This window comes from Aethalodelphis obliquidens, unplaced genomic scaffold (genome assembly GCF_003676395.1).
Source record: "Aethalodelphis obliquidens isolate GAN/ISIS:26980383/991018 unplaced genomic scaffold, ASM367639v1 scaffold28, whole genome shotgun sequence".
NCBI lineage: Eukaryota > Metazoa > Chordata > Mammalia > Artiodactyla > Delphinidae > Aethalodelphis > Aethalodelphis obliquidens.
Window position 1 is genome coordinate 14,542,879 of NW_020837972.1, and position 24,782 is coordinate 14,567,660.

The window sequence follows — 24,782 nt, forward strand, 5'->3', positions numbered from 1 at the left end:
AACAATGCTGCAAATGAACATTGCATATAATTTTCACATGTGTATTTCTGTAGACATTTTCTAGAAGTAAATTTGTGCACCAAAATGAAGGTGCATTTTTAAAAATTTTATAGATACTGCCAAATTCCCCATATCTTAATCATCTGTGTCTCCCATTTACGTCACACAATGTCTGGCATTATGTAGGTACTAAATAAATGTTTGTTCAGTGGACAAAATGCATGACCAGGCCCAGCAAATGCAAAGCATTTTGGCATACTCGCATGCAAACACACACGCCACTACCACACACACCACCACCACCAACAAAAATCCTAACAGTGACCAACAAGGAGATTAGAATATTTTAGCACCACATGTGTACACACTTCTTGCTGAAGCACTGGCCACAGTAAATGACAAACGCTAATAAATGCATTTTATGCAGAATTATGTGTTCGAAGTGATTTTAAAATAGCTTGCAAAATTACCTGTCAAAAGGCTGTGCACTTAATTTTTTGAAAATACACGAATAATTCCAGCGTTTTACAACCCCCAAGCTACTAGACGTGAGAAGTTTCCAGAGAGTTTAATGGTCTGTCATTTTCTCAAACACCTGCAAGACTGTCTGCATAAGAATCACCTGGAGTGCTTATTAAGATGCAGACCCCACGCCAGAGCTTTGGAATCATAATTTCAGGGGATTAGGGGCAGGTGAATCTGCATTTTAAACAGGCACTCCACGTGATTCTAAGGCACTCAAAGGCGTGAAAGCTAGCGCATTAAAGGGCTTTAAGGAGTCTTAATTAGATTTGCCCTTTAGAACGACCCCTTTGGCTGTAAAGTGTAGAATCAACTGGAAGTGGGCAAAAGTAACCGAGATAACTAACACCATAGCTCATCCCAGAGCGAGGAGGGCGGCCCAGATGGCCTGCGCGCTTCTGCGTCCCCTGCTGGCCCTCAGCAGCCACGTCCTGGACCGGCCGGAGCGGCCAACTGCGACTGCGCCCTCCGGAGCCCGCCGGGACCATCTGGGTGCTTGCCAACGCGCTGACCTGGACCGGAAGCGGAAGTGAGGTCAAGTTCGCCTCGCGCGCTTCTCCCGCCGCAACCACTCCCAACCCTGTGGGTTGGGTCGCTTTGCGCAAGCGTCGGAAGCGGAAGTTGTTAAGACGTGGGGGAGTTCTTGGGAGAGAGTCGAGTTTTCCTAGCGCTCGGTGTGTTCGGTCTGCGGCGGCCTGAGCAGCAGGTAAAGCGCATTTGTGAGACCTCGGCAGCCCTGCTACCCGGCCCAAGCCGGATCCCGACCCCGTATCCTAGCCTGAGGGGTGTGGTGCCCGGTGCTCCGACTCCTTCCTAGGGTCCTGGTGGAGGTACCGGGAGTCACTTGTTCCTCCCTTGGAGTGAGGCCCCCTGTCCGGCTACCTCCGCCATGGGCAACACGAGCAGCGAGCGCGCTGCGCTGGACCGGCAGGGCGGCCACAAGACGCCCCGAGGGGACAGCTCGGGGGGCTCCAAGGATGGGGACAGGCCCAAGATCCTGATGGACAGCCCCGAGGACGCTGACCTCTTCCACTCCGAGGAAATCAAGGTAATGGGGGTGTGGGAATCTGATTCCCCTTGACTAATGTTGAAATCTCCTAGAGCCTTCCCCTCGTGTCCCCTCTAATCATCAGAAGTGGGAGAATCCTCTTAGCAGCTCAGGAACCTGTGTCTAATTACCGATATGAGAAAGTCACCCTGAGGGAGGAGGAATTCACTTCGTTTAACATCATTAAGGAAGAGGCAGCTCTGAGACAGGTTCAAATTCTTAATTAATTAAGATCGTGGCTCTAGCAGTAATTGAGTCCCAGTCTCTGCTTTTCTCTTAGGTATGATTAATTTCACAGCTCTGAGAAATCTTCCACCACCTTTACGCAGACTGGCGCTTTTTGTAATAGTTTTGCAGTTAACTTTCAGTTTTGGAGATAAACCAGAACATGTGTAAGGTGAACGTAGAGTCGAACAGCTGACTGCAGCTGCCAGAGGTCTTCAGTTCTGCTGAAAAGTTGTGGTTCACCCTTTAGAGCAAGCATAGAAAAGTAATTTGACTTCCGGAGGTCAGTGAGTAAGTGAAACATCAGTCTGAAGGAGGCAGCCAGCTGCTCGGCTTCTCTCTCCTATTGTTTATATATGACTTAATATTTTAAACAGGCCAAAGCAAACATTTTTGCAGGCCAGATTTGGCCGTCCTGCTGCGGTCTGCTTTAACTCATTAAAAACTCTAAAGACAGGTTCTCCATTCCTGCTTCAGCCACTTTTCCTGCTAACCACCTGCTGTGGTCAGTTTCTAGGGGCAGAGCCCGGTCCAAGAATACTTAGTGATTCTGCCAGCTGATACGTATGTGGTATATCCTAAAGAAATGAACAACTAAATACTTAAAGGGCACTGCAACAAGTAGGTTTAGGAAAGATGACAAGCACCTCTTCCCCCTCCGACACACATTCTGTTAGTATCTAGTTGCCTATTAATCATCATTGCCCATTAGGCTAATTGGCAACTCATCCCAGCTGTACTCATTTTCCCTCAGATGCTGGCTTGGGTGATCCCATTATTATCTTATATCCTCACCTGAATCTTGGCTTTGAGGCTAACCTATAAAGAGTCTGCCTTTTTTTTTTTTTTGGGGTGGTGCGCGGGCCTCTCACTGCTGTGGCCTCTCCCACTGCTGTGGCCTCTCCCGTTGCGGAGCACAGGCTCCGGACCCGCAGGCTCAGCGGCCATCGCTCACGGGCCCAGCCGCTCCGCGGCATGTGGGATCTTCCCGGACCGGGGCACGAACCCGCGTCCCCTGCATCAGCAGGCGGACCCTCAACCACTGCGCCACCAGGGAAACCCCTAAAGAGTCTGCTTTTACTTGGCCCTCCAGCCTGTGATTTCATCTTGCTTTCTGAATTCGTTGCATTCCTGAAGCTGTGTGCAAAGTGAACTTTGGAATCCTGTTTATCCAATGATTTGACATCTCTTCCCCTAGAAATAATTTTGGCCCAAGGGCAGCCATTTAAGATACCCTAAGAATCAAGCTACTTTCTTTAAGAAATATTCTTTTGTTTTAAAACTCTTATAAGAAATGTTTAGCATACAGATGATCTGTAGAGAATGATTTAAATAATTTCCATTATCATTTCCACAGAAGTTACTGAAATGATGTAGCAGACACACTGGATTGAATGCTCGGATACAAAAAACAAGTCGTGAATTCTTTTAACTACACTTGCTCACCATTTTGCCTGTGGCTAGTTATCACACCCTCAGTGGAAAGAGATTGCAGTCTGTTGTTCTTTAATCTGTAAATTTTGTTAAAGGTCACAGAAATGCAGGTATCTTTTAAATGAGCTCAGGTCAGTATTTGAATTGAAGGTGCTCGAAACCTGCTCCAGACCTTTTAAGAGTCTATCACAGCCTAGAACTCCTGCTCTTTGGCTTCTGACCAGGAAAAATGTAAGAGATCCAAAACCACACCCAGAGTCAGATGTGTTTTTTGTCTCTCGTCCCGGAACACCTCCTTTATACGGCGCTGCCCACATAAGAAGTTACTGTTTACCGTAATGAACGTCAGTCTTTGTCTTATCTTTTTCTCCCTGGTGCCTGGACAGCACTCAGTGATTAGCTTTTGCCTTCCTCAGCACCTGGGCTTGCCAGTTTTCAAGTTGACAGCTCTGGAATTGTCCCTAGTAATTTTTCATGTACTTCAAATCTTGCTTAATTAAGGGAGGAGAATGACATTTATTAAGCTAATCTCAAATTCATTCACTGCCTTCTTGCAAGTGAGCTTTATAACTTCTAGAATTTTGACGACGACCTCCTAAATAACAGCAGTAACAGTAGCTAATAATTACGAAGCGCCTACTCTGGGTCCGACACTATGCAGAGCTTTCTACATGGGCTGTCTTGTCTCACTCAGCCTGCACAATAACCTTAAGAAATAGGTGCTTTTATCATCTCCATTTTGCAAGTGAGTTAACGAGCTGGAATATGAACCTGGGTAGCGACAGCTGCGTCTTTAGAATGAATTGTCAGTATGAGGGTAATTGTCTCTTGCAGGGAGCTCACTAATGGCTTCCTGTTCCTGAGTCAAGCGCTCTGCTTCCAGGCTCCGGAGAAGGAGGAGTTCCTGGCCTGGCAGCACGATCTGGAAGTGAACGACAAAGCTCCTGCCCAGGCTCGGCCAACTGTGTTTCGATGGACGGGGGGCGGAAAGGAAGTTTACTTATCTGGGTCCTTCAACAATTGGAGTAAACTTCCCCTCACGAGAAGGTAATCGCCTGGGTGTGTTCATCGACTTGTCTTAACCCAGGGCTACTCTGGTTACTCCTGTGGGTGAATAGAAGAGGATGTTTTTATAAAGTTGATGCTGAATGGAAAAATAGTTGTGCTTAATTATTCACAGGGTTCAAATCTCACACACCAAGGAGTCGTGCTAGGTTTAGAGCACACTTAGAAGAAAACGTTGCACAGTTATGAGCATTTCCGTTTCACAGACACCTTGCACTTCAGATATTCTAGCTTTGCGTCTGTTCAGCAGGACTGTTTTCAGAAAGAGAACTCTATTCCTAGCGCCGTGGACAGAGCGGGATTTGAGTCCTTGTTGGCTGAGCTGAGCCTCTGTGTTCCTCTCTGTGAGAAGGGAACGTTGGACCAGATGATCTCCGAGCTTCCTTCTAACTTGGACTCTGTATCACTTTTGTTTGAAAGGTACACATTATGTAGGCGCCATTAGCACGACTATAGCCAAACACTTGCTCAGACACCCTAGCATGGACGGCTGTCTCAGATTGTCAGTGGAAAAGCATCTTCACGAGTAAGTCCTCTTGATGAAACAAAGGAAGAAATCGTGCCCTGCTGGGCCAGGGCTGGTTCTTGACAAGGAGCTGCCTGCTTTTCCAGGGGTCCAGTTGGTGTAGGAGGGAGCCACTCAGCCCAGTTACAAGGCATGCTAGTCGGAAGAACAAAACAATCAAATGAGAGAGGTTTCGTGGAACCCTTTTCTTTAGTAGTTATACGAGTTGCTTTAGGGAACTGTTGGTACATCCTGTGAAATTGATCCCCTGTCCTGAGCTAGGCAAGCTAGCAAAGGGTAAAACTTGGCGGGCGGCTTGCTGTTTATCTTGTGCTGCCATCCTCCTTGGCATCCAGGCTGCCAGGTGTTATTTTGCACACAAGTTGAGGACGAATGACTGTTCGTTGACCTTTTGATGGTAGGAATGTGGACTCCTGGTGTTGGAGCAAAGCGAGTTTTCCAGGAAACCTCTTACGATGCCGCTTCCTGGTAGCCTTTCTAGATTGAGATCATTATACTGAATTGTCTAAATTGGTGAAAAATGTTTATTTCTCGTGCAGCTGAACCCTTGATTTTATGTGGAAGTTTTGTTTTGTTCCGTGGCTGGTCTTGCAGGTCAGCTAAGAGGGCAGCCCACCCCGCTAACATCGTCTGCTTCCCTTTTTCTTGCAGCCACAATAACTTTGTAGCCATCCTGGACCTGCCGGAAGGAGAGCATCAGTACAAGTTCTTCGTGGATGGTCAGTGGACACACGACCCTTCTGAGGTACCCTTCCTCCCGCCCTTGGTCCTCTGGCCGCCCCCACAATCCAGACAAGTTGCCAGGTCCCTTTGTCCTGCTGGTCGAAGTCCCTGTGCGTGGCCGAGCTAGATAGCAGCGCTCCTTGTCGGCCTACTGGCATCCTTGACTGAGATGAGCAGGTGGGCCAGCCAGGAGATGAGACCTTCCAGCAGGGCTGCTGGATCCTCTAAAGACACCTCTAGAGACCGTCCACATTGTGATTTCTGCCTGTCTGTCTCTTCCCAGCCGATAGTGACCAGCCAGCTTGGCACAGTAAACAACATCATTCAAGTGAAGAAAACTGACTTTGAAGTATTTGATGCTTTAATGGTGGATTCCCAAAAGTGCTCCGACGTGTCTGGTATGAGCAGTTATTTTTACCACGTGTGTGCCGGTGGGGGCTGTATAGATTAGAAGTACCTTGTTTCTCTTGCCTCTCGCTCTTGAGTGGGAGCCGCCCAATCGGTGGGTGTCCGTATCTCCCCAAAGAGCCAAAACTAATTCCTAACTCTGTGTCAGGCCAGGTTGCTAAAATCTAGCTCTGAGGGACCTGTAAGTCACTTTTTGGGTCATCTCCAGGATTCCATAGGTCTGCTTGGCCACAGAGAGCAGACACTGGAAACGGAACCAGAGCTTGGTCTTGTGCCAAGGCAGGCCCAAGAGGCCCTAGAGAGTTGCATCGGGTCGGTGAGGGGCCAGCACTGGGGAAGCCGGCCTGCTCGGGGCACCTGGAGAGTTTCAGCCCGACAGGTGATAAACTGACCCCTCAGTGACCTTGGCATCATTTGCGTGGTCCATGAGCACCTTGTCAGAATCCCTTCTTGGCGGGGGTAAGGCTCACCACAGAACAGGCTACACAGCACAACCTGCTCAGTATGGTCCTAATAAAACTCTCCCATCTTCCAAGAGTCATCCGATCATCGAACTTTCAGTAAATTGCCTTGCATCCAACCCACAGGAAGAAACTGCTTGGAAACAGTATGTGCTACGCAGGGAGAAGGATGCGTTGGCATGGATAGTGTTCACACCAGCTGCACTGCCCCTTCTTGCAGGGCCTCAAACCGTCCCAGGACCCCTATGGGAAGCAGTGAAGGTTCCCCGGGACTGTGCCTGACCGTCTAGGAAAACGGGTTCAGTTCACAGGATGATTCTTCATTGTCGCCTGCCTGGGCCTGGAGGTCCTGCCCCCAGGATCTCTTAACTCTTTATCAGCTCAGAACTCACACTGGCAGGTGGACCACGTGGCTGGCAAGTCATGTTATTGAGCAGGAATTGGAAATCCAAAAATAGCATTCTCTGCTCTGGATAGCTAACTGGTCTTTTAGAGAAGTCATTTCTGTTTTATTCAGACAGGTGGGAATTGGGGGGTGGGGGAAATGCCCAGATAGCCCTTACTTGCTGATAAGTGAAATTTTACGCCACAGTCCAAAGCTTTTAGTCAAGATTGTGCAGCAGAGGTTGCCTGGGGAAAGGAGGCTGACCCCTCACTGCTGGGAAACCAACTTCAGGCTCTCCATACTCTTCTCATACATAGACACTCCCTTTCTCAAAATACATATTGACTCCTAAAGGCTCAGTTTTCTGCACTGAATGCCTTTCTCAGTTTCCTGCTGTGGTAGGGCTGGGTTGTGTGAAGGGAGTCTGTCCCCTAGAGAATGACGTGGAAGGAATTGGCGGAGCCAAGCCATCTCAGCTTTACGGGGACAGCACGAGTCTCGGCGGCCAGACACATCCCAGGTGTCCTTTGGATCACAGCTCAGTCCCCGCCAGCTGGCCAGATGTCACTGAGTGAGCAGCTTTGAAGCTTACGGAGCACTGCACTTCTAGAAGCTTCTTACTATATCTGTATAACGGGGAAACTCCAGCATGAGTTTAAGAGGAACCGGAGAGCGCTGGAGGCAGAGAGCCTCTAGAGGTCAGGTCTTCAACTTCTCGTTGTTTTAGTTTTGAAACGCGCCGGCGCCTCTGTGTGAACAGGCTGCTTTATCTTCGCTTTTATTCTGGCTGCCGGCGCGCCTCACTTGGGCCCAGCCGCATAAGCCTCACTGGAAGCCTTGAGCTTCTGTGCTGTTCTTGCCAGCCCGGCCTGCAGCAAGGAGGCCGCATCGGCCTGCGGTGGCTGTAGGGTCAGGTCACTGTGAGCAGCTTCCCACGACTCGGTCCCAGACTCACTGCTTTGCCACGACTGCTGTCTGCCACCAGAGCGTCAGAATTCACTACTTGAGTTTTATGCCTGTCACTCAAATTCCAGAAGTGTTTTCTCATTGCCTCTGCTCTTCCCCCTTGGGGCCAGTATATCCTTCAAGAGAATATAAATCTGTACTGAGGGAACAGGAGACATGGAAAACTAAATGTCACCACAAATTGAGACTATTCCCAGGACTCCTAATTTTCCAAGTAAATGTCCTGTCACCATCTCCCAACAGAGCTGTCCAGTTCCCCACCAGGACCCTACCATCAGGAGCCTTACGTCTGGAAACCAGAGGAGCGGTTTAAAGCACCACCCATCCTCCCGCCACATCTTCTCCAGGTCATCCTGAACAAGGACACAGGGATTTCTGTGAGTAACCAGACATCTGCCCAGACCGTCCTCCACGGTCACATTCAGCTGCTCCCCTCGGTGCACATCTTGCAAGGCAGCTCGTGAAAATGTTCAATGTCACCCATCGGTGTTAACTGCCGGGGTCCCCCTCTGACGTGGGAACGGGCTACTCACAAGATGTTCCCAGAGTGGGCGTCCCCATCCCACAAAGCCTTTCTGAGCCCTTCCTCTTGTGTTCCACTCCCACCTCAAATTTCAGGACAAAATACATAACCGCCTCTTCTCAGTAAGCTGCATGGTGGAGTTCCTCCTCTGGCCCCCAGATTTTAGAATCTTGTTTGTTTGTTTTGCCGCGCTCGGAATGTGGGATCTTAGTTCCCCAACCAGGGATCGAACCCACACCCACTGCAGTGGAAGCGCGAAGTCTTAACCACTGAACTGCCAGGGAAGTTCCAGAATCTAGTTTTAATCCCCAAATTGCTTTCAGAAACCTCAGGGCTCATGGATCAAAATTTGGGGTATGTGGGTAACACGCATTGCCTCTGGGAAATTGATATTACTTATAAAAAGAAGTGTGCTTCCTGCTGAATCCTGAAGAGCACCCCATTATTCCCCGCGTTTGATTTTCCATCCTGTTTGACCTGAGCTGCCTGGTTCCCCGGCTCTGGACTGTGCAGCGTAGCCATAATTCTTGGGAGTCCAGGTGTTCTTCAGCCTTGTCCAGGCCACCACCTAACAGGCAGACGCTCCAGGGTGATCAGGTAACTGCTGCTGCTCTAGACGCCACACAGAAGTGGGTGCACGTGTGCTGAGCAGGGGGCTGGAGGTGTACACGTGCAGGCATCCCCACAGCAGTCACAGTGTGTCCCCCAGGGACTCGCTGTTCTTGGGGCCGCCCCGCCCCAAGCACACATCTGACAGCTGAGCCGGCTTTTACTGGATGCTTTTTCTGTTTTGAATTAGCATTTATAAAATTGGGGAGTGTACGTTGGGGGAAAAATAAAGAAAAACCTGGATTTCTGGCTTCTCTGAAAAAATAGGAAGGTGTGGCAACATTGCCTCGTATGTGAGCTCTTACGGAGTCAGAGCGCCTCTCCCCTCCCCCAGTCATCCAGTGCATTCTTCAGGCTCCCCGTCTGAGTCTCAGAGACATGAGTTTGCAACACACTGCTCAGGAGCGTTGAGTATTGATCATTTCTTCCCGCTTTTTCTAAAAGCCCCTTCACTGCACGGCTTTCTTCCTGCTCCTCCTCCAAAGAGAGGACAGAGCCACGGCCCACAATCTAGATGAAGCCTGGCCAGAGATGCACACCAGTGCGCCCAGCAGACCCCGAGAGCGCCCCTTAGTTGGAGCATCAGGCATGACCCCTCGCCCACCCAGTCATCGTGCACAAGCCCTTTCACTGCCTGACAAGGAAGAAAGGGACCTGAGAGCCTGCCTCCTTCTCTCTGAAATCCAGTGCCGTGAAACACGGGAGAATCTTGATTTCCAAATCTGAAGTGCACACGTCTGCTTTTGCTCCCCCGCAGTGTGATCCAGCTTTGCTCCCTGAGCCCAACCACGTCATGCTGAACCACCTCTATGCACTTTCCATTAAGGTAAGGACGCGTTTGTTACTTACTGTGTTTCTCCAAGTGTGCTCTGAGGCCCCCTAGCGACGGCACTACCTGCAGTATCGATACTTACCTGAAGGGCGGCTTCCGGGACCTGACCCAGACCCGTAGGCTCCTCTTCCGAAGGGAGGCCCAGGAACCTGCTTTTACTCAGGCCTCCTGATGATTCTCACGCTCCCTAAACTTTGAGCCTCCTGACTTAGTCCTGCCTTTGGTGATTTCCGCCTCTTCCTCAGGACGGAGTGATGGTGCTCAGCGCGACCCACCGGTACAAGAAAAAATACGTCACCACCTTGTTATACAAGCCCATATGAAGAGCTGGGGCCAGCCGTGGGCCCCAGGGGGCAGTGTGCACCACCGGGCTGCATGCGTGCATGCTTTTCGCTAGACAGGATGGACTGTAAATTTCCCATTTCACGCTCTTTAGAAGACATTTCGTACCCGCTCTACTCCTACTTGAAGGTTTGTTCCAGACACAGCAGCTCCTGGAGCGCCTCAGTCTGTAACAGTCCTCTTAGCACCCGGTGGCTGTGAGCCCTGGGGCTCATAAAGGCTGAGGAGGGAGGGGGAGCAGACGGTCTGCACCCCACACCACGGTGCAGGTCTAAATTTACATCCTCTGAACTGGTCACGGAGACTTTTCTTAAGCCAAAAAGGAACCCGAGCCACTTTGCTGGTGGAAATCCGGGAAGCAGGTACCAAGGCTCATCTTGTGTGTGTGTCTTGACTTGTCCCCGCTGAGGCCTGGCTGTGGACCTAACGGCGAGTATGGTATTGGTCTCTGCCTGTCCTCTGAATTCAGAGCAATAGATCGTCTTCCATTCCCTGCTCCAGGGAGGCATAATTTCTATAGAAATTAGAACCTGTCTAATTTCCAGATGAAGTTTTACAATTCTTTCTTACACTTATGTGCACTAAGTATTTTTTTTAACCAGAGGTGGCTGACTGTACAGCCTTAGGGCAATCTTTAAATCACCCCAACTAGACTATAGATCATGTGACCTGTGCTGAGCAATAATCTGTTCTCAGAACAGACTTGGAAAACCATGGCCAGATATCTCCGTTAAGCTGGAGGATCCTGCGGACTGACCACTGCTAGCTGGAAGGTCGTCCAGCTTTTTATTCGATTCGTAATGAGGTGACAGTGTTAGCACGCAAATTTTGGAGAGGCACCCTACCCTAGCCTGTGCCACCTTGCTTGGGACCTCTGGTCCCTCCTTAGCAAAGAAGGCTGTAGCAATTGCTGTTGCTTCTTCTGGAAGGAAATTAGAACTTGCGGCAGCCTTCTGAATTTGTGTGAGGAAATCATCCTTTGGACCAAAGCGAACCTCTCCACACGGCTTGGAGATGCCGGAGACATGCCCGTTAGCAAGGTTCCTGTCCCCAGGTCGGTGGAAGCTGTCGTCCTGCGCTTTGTTCCTGCTGGGAGACGGAGGAACCATATCCCTGGTGTCTCATATTTATTTGGCGAACCTGGGTCTGGGATACCCTTTTTTGTTACTGTTTCCAAAACACTGAATTACTGTCACCTTGATGTACAGGTTTCAATAAAGCTTTGTAAAGATAACAGATGTGCACTTGGAGGAAGGTTTGATTTCGTGCAGTCATTTGGAGAAGAGACTGGAGCTCTCCCCGAGCTTTATTCAGTGCAGTGCTTTTCCGTCTTTTTCCCGCCTTGGCACACATTGAAAATGGTACCATCCTTGTGGCACTCTGGGGTGAGTGGACGGGGCAGCTCGGCTCCCTCCCGGGCTGAGGGCCTTTCTCTGACCCACCTATTCCCACGCAGATTAGAAGGCCGTTAAGAGGCTGTAAAATCGAGCCCCATGGAACCGCTCGACCACAGGGGAAGCCGAGGAAAAGCAGCAGTGAAGGCCCCGGCTTGCGCAAGTTGGCAGCATCCCCGGTCCGAGGTCCTGCTGCTTCTTGCTCATTGACAAGCACCACAGGGGAGCCTGGGATCATGACGCCCTCTTGGAAGACACCAGGATGTTCTGGAGTCAGCTGTTCTCACCAGCTAAAAGGGCCTCTGTCCCTTCTACCAAAAAGATGGAAGGTTACAGTGTCCCTTTAGTAATAAGCCTTTTCTTCCCAGGCATCAGGAAACGTAAATAAATTTGAGAGAAAGGGGAACCCCTCAGGTCATCTGGTCCACTTGAGGTGGAGAAAGCTTAGAAGGCATTCCTAGCTGGGTAATTAGCCGTGTCACTCTGAAAACCCAAGTGATGTGGGAACCCTAGATGTAGGGATTGGAGGGATTATTTAAGTAGACTAAGGAAATACATAAAAATCCTCTATCCAAAACTGAATCAAAACTTTTTTCTATTTTTTAAAAATTATTGAAGTATAGTTGATTTTACAGTATTGTGTTAGGTTCAGGTCTACAGCATAGTGAGTCACTATTTTTTGTAGCTTGTGTGTCATTGTAGGTTATTATAAGATACTGGGTATGATTCCCTGTACTATGCAGTAAATCCCTGTTGCTTATCTATTTTATGTGTAGTAGTTTATATCTGTTAATCCTGTGCCCCTAATTTGCCCCTCCCCTCCCTTTCCCCTTTGGTAACCATAATTTTATTTTCTGTATCTGTCTGTTTCTGTTTTGTGTATACATTTGTATTATTTTTAGATTCCACAGATGAGTGATAGCGTATAGTATTTATGTTCTCTGACTTAATTTCACTAAGCATAATATTTTCTAGGTCCATCCACGGTGCTGCAAATGACAACATTTATTTTTATGGCTGAGTAATATTCCAGTGTGTGTGTGTGTGTGTGTGTATGTGTATACACACCACATCTTAAGTCAGTCGTCTGTTGATGGACACCTGGGTTGCTTTCATGTCTTGGCTATTGTAAGTAGGGCTGCTGTGAACATGGGGTACGTGTATCTTTTCAAATTAGTGTTTTCATTTTTTTCTGGATATATACCCAGGAGTGAAATTGCTGGATCATGTGAGTTCTATTCTTAGGTGTTTTTGAGGAGCCTCCATACTGTTCTCCACAGTGGCTGTACCAACTTACCTTCCCACCAGCCGTGCAGGAGGTGTAGACTCTGATGATAGCCAGTCTGACCTGTGTGAGGTATTACCTCATTGTGGTTTGGATTTGCATTTCTCTGATAATTAGCGATGTTGAGCATCTTTGCTTGTGTCATCTTTGAAAAAAATGTCTGTTCAAGTCCTCTGCCTAGTTTTTGATTGGGTTGTTTTTTTGGTATTGGGTTGTATGAGTTGTTTGTATATTTTGGAAATTAACTCCTTGTTGGTTGCATCATTTGCAAATATTTTCTCCCATTTTGTAGGTTGTCTTTTCATTTTGTTGATGGTTTCCTTTGCTGGGCAAAAAGTTTAAGTTTAATGAGGTCCCATTTGTTTATTTTTGCTTTTATTTCTTTTGCCTTGGGAGACTGAAAATACTGCTGTGATTTCTGTCAGAGTGTCCCGCCTGTGTTCTCTTCTAGGAGTTTTACGGTGTCATGTCTTACATGGGTCTTTAAGCCATTTTGAGTTTATTTTTGTGGATCAAATATTTTTGAAGTATAATTGAAAATACATAGCTAAGCTCAAAAGTATAAAAGGGATATATTGAAGTACCAGAATTGAAGAAACCGTTGCTGTGTCGGTGAGCTGTGAGCGTGGCCCCTGGCCCCATGGTGGAGACTCAGAGGGTGGGGTAGGGGGGTAGGACCCAGTCATAGGCCTCCAGGACCAGGGTTTGACACCCTCACCTGGATAGGAAGCCCGCTTCATGAGTTGGCCCAGAAAAGCACTGCCTTTTCTGTAAGAGGAGTTAGAGAATCTGGCTGCTGGCCTGAGTCAGGGCTCAGAGGGAGTCATCAGCCCCAGGCTGCAGGGGGAAACATCATGTTGGAAAATCTCACCTGCAGATCAGCTCTGCTCCCAAAGTTCAGATAAAGCCAAGCCAAAAATCCAGTGTAAAAACTAATTTGGAGCCAGTAAACCCAGTAAGAGTCCTCTGCAGTCCTGGGGCCACGGGGGACTCCCAGGGCAGTAACTGCTAGGGTGGGGAAATGTAGCCAAAACCACAGAACCCTGGGATGTGGGTGTCAGCATTCTCCACAGCTGTTCGTGTGTCTAAAAGGCTTCATTTTCTTTAAAAAGCAACACAAAAGGAAGTCCCCCGTGGTCCAGAAGACTGCTAACAGACCTAGGTGAAAGTCTCTATACCCAAGAAGCTAAAAGTAATGGAGATTATTTCATGGATATGGAACAGGAGACCCTGTTTGGTCCAAATCACAGGAGCAAAGCCACACTGAGGTGTCCTATGACCCAGGTAATGCTTTCTCTATTATGGGTGAGGACTGGTTACATGGTTGGTTAAAGTGTAACTGAAATTGCTTTTGAATGAAGATATTTTTTTCCTCCAGAAATGTATATACAAATGAATTTATGGAGCCAAAGGTAAGGTCTTTAAATTACTAGTGGGTAAAGTAGTATTGCAAGGTACACAACCATATGTCAGCATATTGAAACCAGAGATCAAAGGACCCAGGCAAGGTCTTTTCCTTCCCTCTGGTCAAAGCCTGGCTTCATGTTAGAGTTGGCCGTTCCCCCCTCCGCCATCCGCTGTCCCGGAGTGTGGACACTGGACTGAGATTAGGGATGTCATCCAGTTCAGTGCCTGACTAGCTGTGTGACCTTGGGCAAATCACATGACCTCTCTTAGCCCAGTTTCCTCTCCTGAAAAATGGAAGGGGTTGGATTAGCACTAAATGATTCCTAGGGCTCCTTTCATTTCACATTGGGAGCCACAAAGCTTTTACACCATGAATGGGATATGGCCACAGACAGGAAGTCAAGGGCCAGAAAAGGAAAAAGTGCCACTGTAAGCTCAGTTAGGAAACCTCCAAGATGCCAAGGGCCAAGATGGGAAAACACAGAACACCAAAGTGATGCCATGCATGGCTACGGTCAGAGACTCAACCATTTTAGGGAAAAGCAACATTTCATTTTGCTTAACTCAGTTACTTCTAGATGAGCATGATTTCATTTCTGAGCGTGAACTCAATTCTCCTGATACATGACCCTCCACCAGTGTTTACAAACAGTTTGAGTGCACTGATGAAGACCCAAGTCTCTGGGCCACTCAACCCTCCATCCAGCTTTTTAGCACCTCGCCTGATCAGCAGATCAGTGGAGAAAAGAAGCTAGAGCCTTCTACCCTGGGATGCCAATTATAATTGTCTTCAGGAGAAAACAGTAAGCTACAAACGTATGTACAGGTCATTCCAGCTAATTGTAAAAACATCGACAAGGGCCTTCCTAAGAGTGACCACTGCTGTGAGTCAGACCCTTGGAGAACCAGTGCCCTGCCTCTGGGATCAGCCACTGAGCTCAGCTCCCACAACTGCCTCGTCTTTTTTTGTCCTAAAGACAGCCAGAGGGCCTGAGCCTGGGTGAGGATGCCAGCCTTCTCTACCTGCCAGGAGTGCATTCACCCATTTCATCTGCAAGACTCAACAGCAGGTGAGAACAAGAGACAGCTCCAGTTGTGTGTACCCTGGATCGACTTTATTTTCCCTTTTTGTGGTTCTCTGAAAGGACAGGCTGAGTTGTGTATAGCAGTAAAGTCATTTCCAGAGTTCTTTACCTCTAACGACCCCTCCAGGGCAAACAGGAGTTCCGTTAATCATTGACAGACTCGGGAGAAAGCCAGGCCATCTGTGCAGTTCCAGGTGTCCACGGCCCTGCCCTCCCGGCTTCGGAAGATAAAAGCCTCAGCGTTTGACTAGGCGACTGATGAAACATTTTCTCATGTAAACACTGTGCCTGGAGCCACAGTCTCCATGCTTTTGGCATCATGAGCAGTATTTAAACTGCCAAGAAAGAAATCGGACTGGAACAGGCCGAGCTTCCTCAGCCTCAGCACTATTGACACTTGGGGCCTGGTAGCTTTTTGTGGAGGGTGGGCACGTGGGCCACCCTGTGCCTTGCAGGGGATTTAGCAGCAGCCCTGGCCTCTACCCATGAGGTGCCAGTAGTACCATCAGTTGTGACAACCAAAAATGTCTCCAGATATTGTCAAGTGTCCTCAAGGGAAGGGAGCCAAGCCACCCCTAGTTTAGAACCACTGGAGCAGGCCAGTCTGTTGTATTGTGAGACCAAAAGCTTAGCTGGTCCCACCCCTCTGGGCCTAGCATTATTGCTTTAGACTTAAACCTGCATGAATATTTTCTAAAGCAAATCACGTTCAAGAGGCCCAATTCTGAAGACAAACTAGCTGGTCAGTCCTGTTAAGCACATCATCCCTTTTTGGCCTAAGTCTCCAAATCCTAATTTCAGTTATGAATTTGCTTTGCAAGCTGCTGCTTCAGTCTCGTGAAAATTAAGTTGTAAGAGCAGAAAATGTGATGGCTAATTTTGTGCTTAAGAGGTAGGGATAGCAGCATGGACGGCTGGGCCTCAGTTTATGGTGTGGCTGAGTAATTTGTTGTTTCTTTGAGGTCCTTGCTTAGGGTCCAGAGAACCTTTCTGGCACATTCCTCTCGGAACCAAACCACATTTACTTATGCTTTTGAAGTGTTACGTGGCTGCCAGGATTCCTCAGGACAATAACTGAAGCGGTATTCAGTGGACTTTTTCTAATTTTATAAGGAAAGAAAGGTTCCAACATTTGACTTGTTCATCTTCCAAATTATTTTCTTTCTTAGAGTTGGCAGATTTTTATCCCCAGCGGTAAAAGAGAAAGGAGGAACAGAATAGAATCGCAAGTACGACTCCTGTCACAGAGCAAGTTTGCTGTGACCCTGCAAGTCAGAATTTGACTGTGGTCAGATCACTTCATTGGAAAATAAAAATTGAAAGCAACAGGAACCATGAGAAAATTACCATTTGCCAAAACCAATGTTTGTCTAGCTCAATAAAGTTTATACTGACAAAACTAAAGCATCTTAGAAAAATTTACCTTGCAGACTACAAAAATTCATTTAGTTAAAAAGACAAGTGTCTACATTTTAAATTACCTTGATCCGAATTCCTCCTTCCAGAAATCTACATCATTAAAACCGGTGGCGTTATCCTAATGGATGAGAGGAATTGAAATGTGACCTGTTTTTTTGGTTTGTTTGTTATGAACTGCAATATAGGAGAGCTGGGTAGTCCATTCTCCAGTAATACTTTCAAAGTGGCCTGACTGCCGTGAGGAGCCTTCCAGTTCTGCAGTCCTATAAAGTGACCTTTACAGCCAGTTCACGGTTCATTGGAAGGAATGACCAAACTTCGACAACATTGCACTTCTGGAAGAGAACGTCGCTGGTCTCTTGATTCCAGGAGAGCAGCTTGCTCTAAGCCCTGTGTGGCTCTCCACCCCTCACCCCCAGAAGAAGCCTCCCCTGAAGGGAAGGACGGTCCCAATGCCACGCTCCCAAGCTTAGGCTGACAGTGGCGATACTTTGGGTTTTTATGGGCTCTCTCAAGAAAAGAAGAGGTCTTGCACTAAGGCAAACATTTTAGATCATTGCTTTATTTGACTATTTGTTCAACAGAGTTCATTCCTCTCAAGGTGGATCTTGAACCGTTCCTTGTGATCTTTTCCTCGTTCTGAATAAAAAAGGTAATGAAGAAAAAGCCTGTACTTTTGGACCTAGAATCTTATTTATGCTAGTAAGCTTTGACTGCGGTTTCGTGTTACGATATTTCCTGCTGGCATCTCCGTAGTGACACGGAGCTCCCCGCACTCCAGTGAAGATGGCTGTCCACAACTACGACCGTTGAAACCAAAAGTAAGAGTTGAAAAATGCACCTTTTACAATAAAAAAGTAGAAACCAATTCAATTTCCTTTTTTTTTTACGAATATAAAGTTTCTTGTAAATATGTACAGTCTTTGAGCTAGTTCTATAGCAGGAAGCATTTCACAAATGAGACACACGATATACACTTTGAGGGCTAAGAAGCCCATTTCTCGTGGAGATCCTAAATGAGATGCCAAGACTGAAACACCAATTTCCAGTGACCTCTCCAAATACTTGTGGACCAAGAGACAGAAACTTCAGCAAACATTCAGTCAGATCTGCCCTGGAGAAGGGAGGGGATGCAGTGTGACCCCAAAGACGAAGCAACACATAGAACACGACAGCATGACACTGGCCGAGGATGCGACAACGTGGAGGAAGGGCCGTGGGCGTTTCAAACAAGAAAGCACTTCGGTTAAGAGACGAGCAGGAAGGAGCTGGGACTCAGGCCAGGTTGCAATCTGGAAAGTGAGCTGAACCGTGGACACGGGGGTTAAAACGCGGTCACGTTCTCCAGCTGCGGTGGGAACAGGTCTACCTGTCAGCTTACCTAGGATGTGCCCTGGTGGTTTGAGGTGTGGAGAAGCAAGAGAGGCCTGGTGGGAGATTAAAGGCAGAAATAAGGCCGCTAGTTAGCTTGCCAACTGCGAAGCCTCTAGTTGGTTCTTTACCAGTTGCCAGGAACCTCGCACCGCCGGAGGGGAGAGAGAAACTGGGTGAGCCGCACGGCACCTAAGGAGGGCTTCCCCGCCCGGCTGGGATGGGAGAGTTGAGCTGCGGCTTCCTTCTCGAACTTCCTGGTCTTAGTCTAGCCCTAGAGAGAGGCTCGTTTGGGAAGTCACAGTTTTTCATGGGGTAGAACCTGGTGGATTGTGTGTGAGCAGAGTTGTCCGCGCGGGCATCGGCAGGGAGGTGTGGAAGTGTGAGGTGTGGTTTGCTGAAATCCTTCTCTGGTCGTAAGGCTTGAGCGTTTGGTTTTTGTTTGTTCAGTGCTACAGACTGCAGCTTGTGGCCGGTGAGTTGGCAAGTCCCAGAGGGTGTCGGTTCGGCGGGAGCTGTGGGATGGAACTAGTGCATTGGCAGAGCAACCCAAGGGGGCAGCCAGGTCGGGGGGCAGCGCATGCAGTGAACCGCCATGCAGAACTCCTGGGGCGCTCTTCCCAGCCCGGGGAGCCAGGGAGAGTGCGCCATCAGGACAGGAGGTGAGTGCCCCCGGCCCCCTTCTGGACCCCCATTGGTGCCGGGCTCAGAGCAAGTCTGTTGCATGCTTTCCTGGCCAGAGCTACATGGAAAGTGGAGACAGCAGGCCGGTGGGTGTCACTGAGGGGCAGGGAGGGAAGAGCTCCTCGTGGCCCCTTGGCCCCAAGTCACTGCCTGTGAGCCGGGCCCGATGGCCTCCGTACATTCGCAGCTGGTGGGAGGGGAAGTCGTCAAGGCCATCAAAGGCAATGAGAACGGTAAACATTTGGCTAAGATGTCACCCTGGGTAAGACAGGGCCATCTGTGAGGATGGACTGGAAGGAGAGTGGACCTAGGTGAGCGTGGGAGGTTAGCCAGTGGCAGGGGCTCTTCTACGATACATGTCGGTAGTAAAGACCTGATTGTGTGACCTGCTACAAATGACTACAACAGGAAATACGGTGCTATTCAAATCTATTAAGAAGTCTGTTGTCTTTAAAAAATAAATAAATAAAAATAAAACAGGAAAACAAAAACCCAACCAACCCTAGGATCTTAAAGTAGCTATTAGGATTCTAACCACGTCGTAGTTAGCCCCCGGTTGGTTTCCTGTGATGAACGGGTACAGGCTAGAGCTAGGTACAAAAGTTTATGAATGCTTTGAAAGAGTAACAAAGTGCAAAGAGGGTAGACTGCAGGAGGGTGCCGGCAGCTCCCAGGAGCCCCACGCCCCTCCTGGCTGCAGGGTGTCCGTGCTGAGGCGGGTCTGGGTCCAGCTGCGCCGTGGGCACTGGGGTCCCCCCTTCAGCAGCGTTCCATAGTGCGGTTGGTGTTTTCCTGCAGTTCAAGAGGAGTTGGGTTTTCTGGCTGAGATTTATACTGAAGACTGGTCCCAGACCTAGGAGGAGGAGGGGGTTTTGCCATCAGAGGTCAGAAACCGCTGTGCTCACTTTGCAAACAGGAAGCCCAGACTGGGGTGTGCAGGAGCACGAGGCCTCGCCTTCCCGCCGTGAGCCAAGCTTGCGGAACTCAGCGCAGAGTCCCCAACACTACGTAAGTACTTCGGTTATGTACCCCATTTTATCCATAAATCAGAGGAGATAAGGAAAAGCATTTAAACGGCTTTTCCCCCCTCCTTGTAGCAGCAGGGGTGCCAACAGTGAACTGCGGATGGCAGCAGGACTACTGTTACGCACCCCATTTTATCCATAAATCAGAGGAGATAAGGAAAAGCATTTAAACGGCTTTTCCCCCCTCCCTGTAGCGGCAGGGGTGCCAACAGTGAACTGCGGATGGCAGCAGGAGAGTGCAATCCAGAAAACTGGCCCCTGGAACCGGCTGGCCTGCTGAGGAGACATCATGCTCTGGAGCCTCCCCGTGCACTTGGGGGGCCCCTAGTCTTCGGCACATCCCTCCATCTTCTCAGTTGCTAACCTAAAAATTACACAGGTAATAAATACATGCACGTGATTTTAAAATTTTTGAAAGGTTTGGAGTTCTTCTAGAAGGCAACCACTGTTACCAGTTCGGTGTAGCCTTCCAGAGAAACTGTTGATGTATATGTGTTTGAAAAAGTAAGGCATCAAACCTTTTGAATAGCATGTTATCACCTGTGTTTAAGGGTGACTACACATCTGTATTTGTTTGTATGCAGAGAGGCTCTCTAGAAACTGCGCGCTGGCTGCCTCCGGAAAGGGAACGCCATAGCCCTGGCAGCTGTTACGGTTTGAGGCGCACACATTATCCATCTGTGCAGCAGGAAGCCCCTTCTTAAGACGTTCTCTTCCTAAGCTTAAGTCCCGCAGACTCCGAAGTACAGTAGCGGCGCCCCTTCCCTACAACAGTGGCCCCTCGGGGATGAGGAGGGCACCTCACTCACCTTGTTGACCTGGGACAGCGGGGTCCTCACGGCTCCCACGGGCAGCCGGCCCCTGCTGCCGTCCTCAAACAGCCTCCCGGGGGAGCGCTCCCTGCGCGTGCTGAGCATCCGGCCGGGGGACTTCTCTCGCTCCAGGGGGCGGCCCGGAGACTTGTCCCTGCGCAGCTCCGTCCGCCCCTCGCGGTAGCGGTGGGGTGTGCCGGGCTCTCGCGGGTGGCTGGGGCCTTCAGGGGGCGCCGGGCTGGAGGCCACGCGCTTAGTGATGTGCTCGTTGTACGTCGGCGGGCCTCGCTTGTTGGGGCTGCGATAATGGGAGAGGAAGGTGGGGAGCTGAGCCGTCACAACCCAACGGGGCAGCTTCCTCCTCCTCTGAGCCACCCTGTGCCCCCATCTCACCACGCGTTATTAGAAAAAGACCCCACCGGGAATTCTTCGAGACGCTTATATCGACAGTGAGGCCAGGGAAAGAAGGCAGCGGTGACAGCAGAGGGGAATCAGGCTTCCCGGTCTCGACACAGGCTTTCTGCTGAGCGCCCACAGCGTGTCGGGCCCTGTGCTAAGCTCTTCAGGTACCTTAACTCGCCAGATCACCCTAACAGCAGCTCTGCAAGCTAGGAACGGCCGTGACCCCCGTCGTACAGACAAGCAGCTGGAGACACAGAGAGGCTGCGATCCCAGTGCAGGTCAGTGCGACGTCGTACTCCCCATGTTCTAACCCCGCTGACCCTAGTATTTTCCAGAGCCTAGAGGGCGCAGAAGGAAGTCTTCCGTGAGGGGTTAAGCCTGTACTCATCGCTGTCAAGCTTTCCAGGAGTCTTTGGGGCATCCGACACCAGAGGTGTAGGGATCGGGCCTGATATAATTAGGAGACTGAGGAGGGCAGACGAAAACAGTAGAGCTGGCTCAGAAAATGTCTGAACAATTCGTATGACCACTCTAACCCTCCACCCAGCCCTGGGTATGTCAGATGAAGATCTGACCAGACACGGCCCTAACCACCTCTCTGAAGCAGCAAGATCAAGAAACACAGGCAGACAGGACTGACACAGCCTTTGGCGTCGGTTCCTTCCCACCCCTGACGAGCAGCCAAGGTACTCAGGCCCTTGTTATCTGAGCATAATTAGTGCGGGGAAAAGGCAGACTATTATTTCACAGAGAAGGTTGCTTGAAGACATCTGATTGATTGGGGCTTTATCTTGGAAAAGTAGAAGTAGAAATCAGGGAAATATATTTTAACCTAGATATTTTTAAATCTAAATTACAACTGCAGTTACATGCTAAGAATGAACCAAGGATGAATCCCACACTGATTTATTCTGCTCTAATTTTCTCAACAAAATTCTGTGCTAACATGCTGGGTGACATCCTTCACCAGCAGTGTTGTAATTTTTGCAGCAAAATCGTAAAGTCGTTTGTTAAATATTAGTGCCACTGGTTTTCCCAGAGGCCTCTCTTAATCCTTGATATTTAAATCCTTCGCCTTTGGAAGGGACCAAACTTGTTTTTTAAATTATTGGTCTAACTGTAAGGAATCTTTTGTCAATGCCCATAATGGAAAGCAACTGAGCAGCGAAGACACTGACCCAGTGGGGGAGGGGAGACTCTAGAGCAAGTTTGAGGGCCAAATCCAGACAGACGCCTGCTTTTAGTTAAGTTTTACTGGAGCATGGCCAGCAAATGTGAAAATATTTACTATCTGGACCTTTACAGGAAAAGTGTGCCAGTTCCTTCTCTACGGTAAAATAGATTGGTGGACAGAGCAGAATAACTGTCTTAAATGGTCAGTCCATTATAAATAATTTCATTCTCTTGCTTCCCTATGCAGCTCAAAATGTGGAAATTCCAACAACCCACGCTCAGAAGCCAGAACTGTCTTGTGTGTGCAGCAGTAAAATTTGAGATAAACCTTGATTTCAAGATGTCGAAATCTGAGCTATCTTCATCTCTTGTCCTGTGGCTTTGTGATATAGAAGACAAAAAAAGAAATTTCCAGTAAGAGTATCTGATTTGTAATGGAAGAGAAATTATAAAGCGTGTCAGGGGCCCATCGTAAAGCAAGCTTACTGCCCAGAGGAAGAAAAGTGGCTCAAGGAAGGCCATTCGAGAAGTCAGCCTAGGTTGATGGGATAAAGGAAAACACTCGTCATTCTGGGCGGAGCAGGCCATTTTCCATCTCCAAATCCCTTAATAACCAATGCTCTACTTGCAAAGAGTTACATTTCCTGCTCTGCTAAACAGACCCGGGGGCAGTGCAGCCTGCAGTGAATCACATTCTCCCAAGCTGGCCTTCTCCATTCTGGACCTGCCCAAAGCAGACAGCAGCAAAAAGACGGTTTTATAAGCCGAGAGGCAACTAAAGGAAACTGCTGGTTCTCCAGACATGCCCGGCAGCAGCAGGAACAGCAGCAGCATTATTTCTGCCCCTTGTTCACAGGAACTAGAACCATTTTCCACGACAGAGGAAGTTAACTCCTTACAGAGACACCATATCATCTCAAAAGGAAGGTGCCTGGCCATCTAACTAACTAACTAGTGAGGCAGTGGAGAAAAGAAGAGAAATCTAATTACAGTACTTGGGTTGGCTCTTGGCATGACTGACTTGGAAACTAAATAAAATCTAGACATTGTCAGGAGAGGACTACAGCCCTTTGAGCAGTCTCTCCTGAGGCACGATCAAGCCAAAAAGAGTGAGAAGCAGCTGGTTATTCAGCACTTCTGGTTTTCCAGCAAGTTCCTGGGACTAAAATCACACTGACCAAACACTTCTGACCAACACTTACATTTCAACAAAAGAAACAGACACTAGTCGTCAGGACATAGTCTCAGAACATTAAATTGACGACTCTCTTTTCTAAGATCTAAGCAGCATTTCATAACATTAAAGGTGGTTCCTCCACCAAACTGAGTCCCTTGAGAATAAAAACCATCTTGTCTTCAGCTGTGTAGCCCCAGACATTGTGTCTGGCACATGGTAGGGGGTCCACATAACTCTCTATAATAGGGTAGACACGTGGGGTTTGTAAACCAGTCCACAAAATTAAAACCCTAGGTCAATTAAATACTCCCCTGGGTTAAATAAGCTTATCTCCTTTGTGGACCAGGATCTTAAAATTACACATCTCAAACCTACACATCGAACCGAATCTGGCTCCGAGCCCTGGGTGTCAAGACAAAGCCAGTTCCACTTCCACACACTGCTGGTGGGATAACTAAAGGGTACAGCCCCTAAGGAGGAAAACTCACCAACATCTATCAAAACTACCAACGCCCATCAATTTCTTTTCTAGGAATTCATCCTCCAGGTAGATTCCTAAGCATGCAAAATGAATGTACAAAGTCATTTACTACAGCAACAGACTGGAAACAACCCAAACATCCAGTGATAAAGGAGCAGTTAAATAAGGTACAGGCAGGTGAACGAATGCTATGCAGGTGTAAAAAAAAAAAAACAAAAAAGAATGAAGAAATACTTCGGATACTGACGTGGAGCAATCTCTAAGACACAGAAGAGTGTGCACAGTATGCTATCGCCTGTAGGACTTCCGAAAACCTGTTTCTCCATAGAAACAACAAGAGCACTGGCAAAATTGTCAAAATCAACTTTCTGGAACTCTGGAAATTAACCAAAGTCTTGCAACAATTCAGAGAGTGTTTATGCAAGAAAATGTGCGATATTCAGCACCCTGTCTCCCCAGATCTGCAGTAGTTTTGAAAGCAACAGCCTTGTAACCAGCTGTGAAAACCAGCACCCTGGTAACCACTGGAGGGAGTACATTAGGACTGGAGCTTCCCAAAAGCCCCAGCCTTGGAAAACTGTCACTATCTGACCTATCTGGCTCCTCCCTGGAAAAAGACCATCCTCAGGGCTTGTTTTTAATGGAGCTGATTCAGGTCTTCCTCTCTAGAAATGCCCTATCTCTAGACGTTTACCAAAAAAAAAAAAAAAAAAAAAAAAAAAAACAATGGCTACTGTTTAACATGGCAAATGCCTGAGGTAGTAAGACCAGTTGGGAAAAACAAGAGGCCAGCTACAACACTCAAAAGGAAGTCCTGCATATCCCTGGGGATCTGTAAGGCCAGACACACACAGGTAAGCCTGTCACATACCCAGGAAAAACCTTCCAAGGCCTCGTCTGTCAGCCACAGCTGACTCAGTGCTGCAGGCGTGCCCCAGCACAAATACACACAGTCGCTCAGCAAAGGGTGGGTTCAGTGATTTAAGGAAATCTCTTTC

At 48.5% G+C, this 24,782-nt stretch overlaps 2 protein-coding genes and 1 long non-coding RNA gene across 23 annotated transcripts in view; 2 read left to right on the forward strand and 1 right to left on the reverse strand.

The window, feature by feature from the left end:
• The first annotated feature begins 1,136 nt into the window (after positions 1–1,136).
• Positions 1,137–20,552, forward strand: PRKAB1 (protein kinase AMP-activated non-catalytic subunit beta 1). Of its 15 annotated transcripts, XR_003436727.1 has the most exons (12): positions 1,140–1,570; positions 4,113–4,276; positions 5,472–5,565; positions 5,827–5,941; positions 8,007–8,140; positions 9,653–9,721; positions 9,973–10,198; positions 13,861–14,032; positions 15,133–15,225; positions 18,481–18,505; positions 19,631–19,722; positions 19,934–20,552. XR_003436727.1 is itself a non-coding variant. In XM_027124743.1 (7 exons), exons 1-7 carry the CDS (start codon positions 1,412–1,414, stop codon positions 11,808–11,810), a joined length of 1,020 nt encoding a protein of 339 aa, XP_026980544.1. In that variant the 5' UTR covers positions 1,137–1,411; the 3' UTR covers positions 11,811–12,260. The 15 variants fall into 15 exon arrangements, 2 of the variants coding, with proteins under 2 accessions (XP_026980544.1, XP_026980546.1); XR_003436728.1 differs by lacking the exon at positions 18,481–18,505; XR_003436729.1 differs by lacking the exon at positions 15,133–15,225.
• The window catches only part of CIT (citron rho-interacting serine/threonine kinase), a 169,994-nt gene continuing 164,338 nt past the window's right edge, over positions 19,127–24,782 (reverse strand). For all 7 annotated transcript variants that reach the window (XM_027124739.1, XM_027124738.1, XM_027124737.1 and 4 more), the window contains 2 exons: positions 20,549–20,849; positions 19,127–19,567 (listed from right to left, as the gene is read on the reverse strand). In XM_027124739.1, the coding sequence (XP_026980540.1) occupies positions 19,544–19,567; positions 20,549–20,849 (325 nt within the window). In that variant the 3' untranslated portion in view covers positions 19,127–19,543. The remainder of the gene's footprint in view (positions 19,568–20,548; positions 20,850–24,782) is intronic.
• Positions 20,846–23,997, forward strand: LOC113629866 (uncharacterized). Its single transcript, XR_003436734.1, has 2 exons — positions 20,846–21,231; positions 22,374–23,997. It is a non-coding gene; the product is annotated as an uncharacterized LOC113629866 (long non-coding RNA).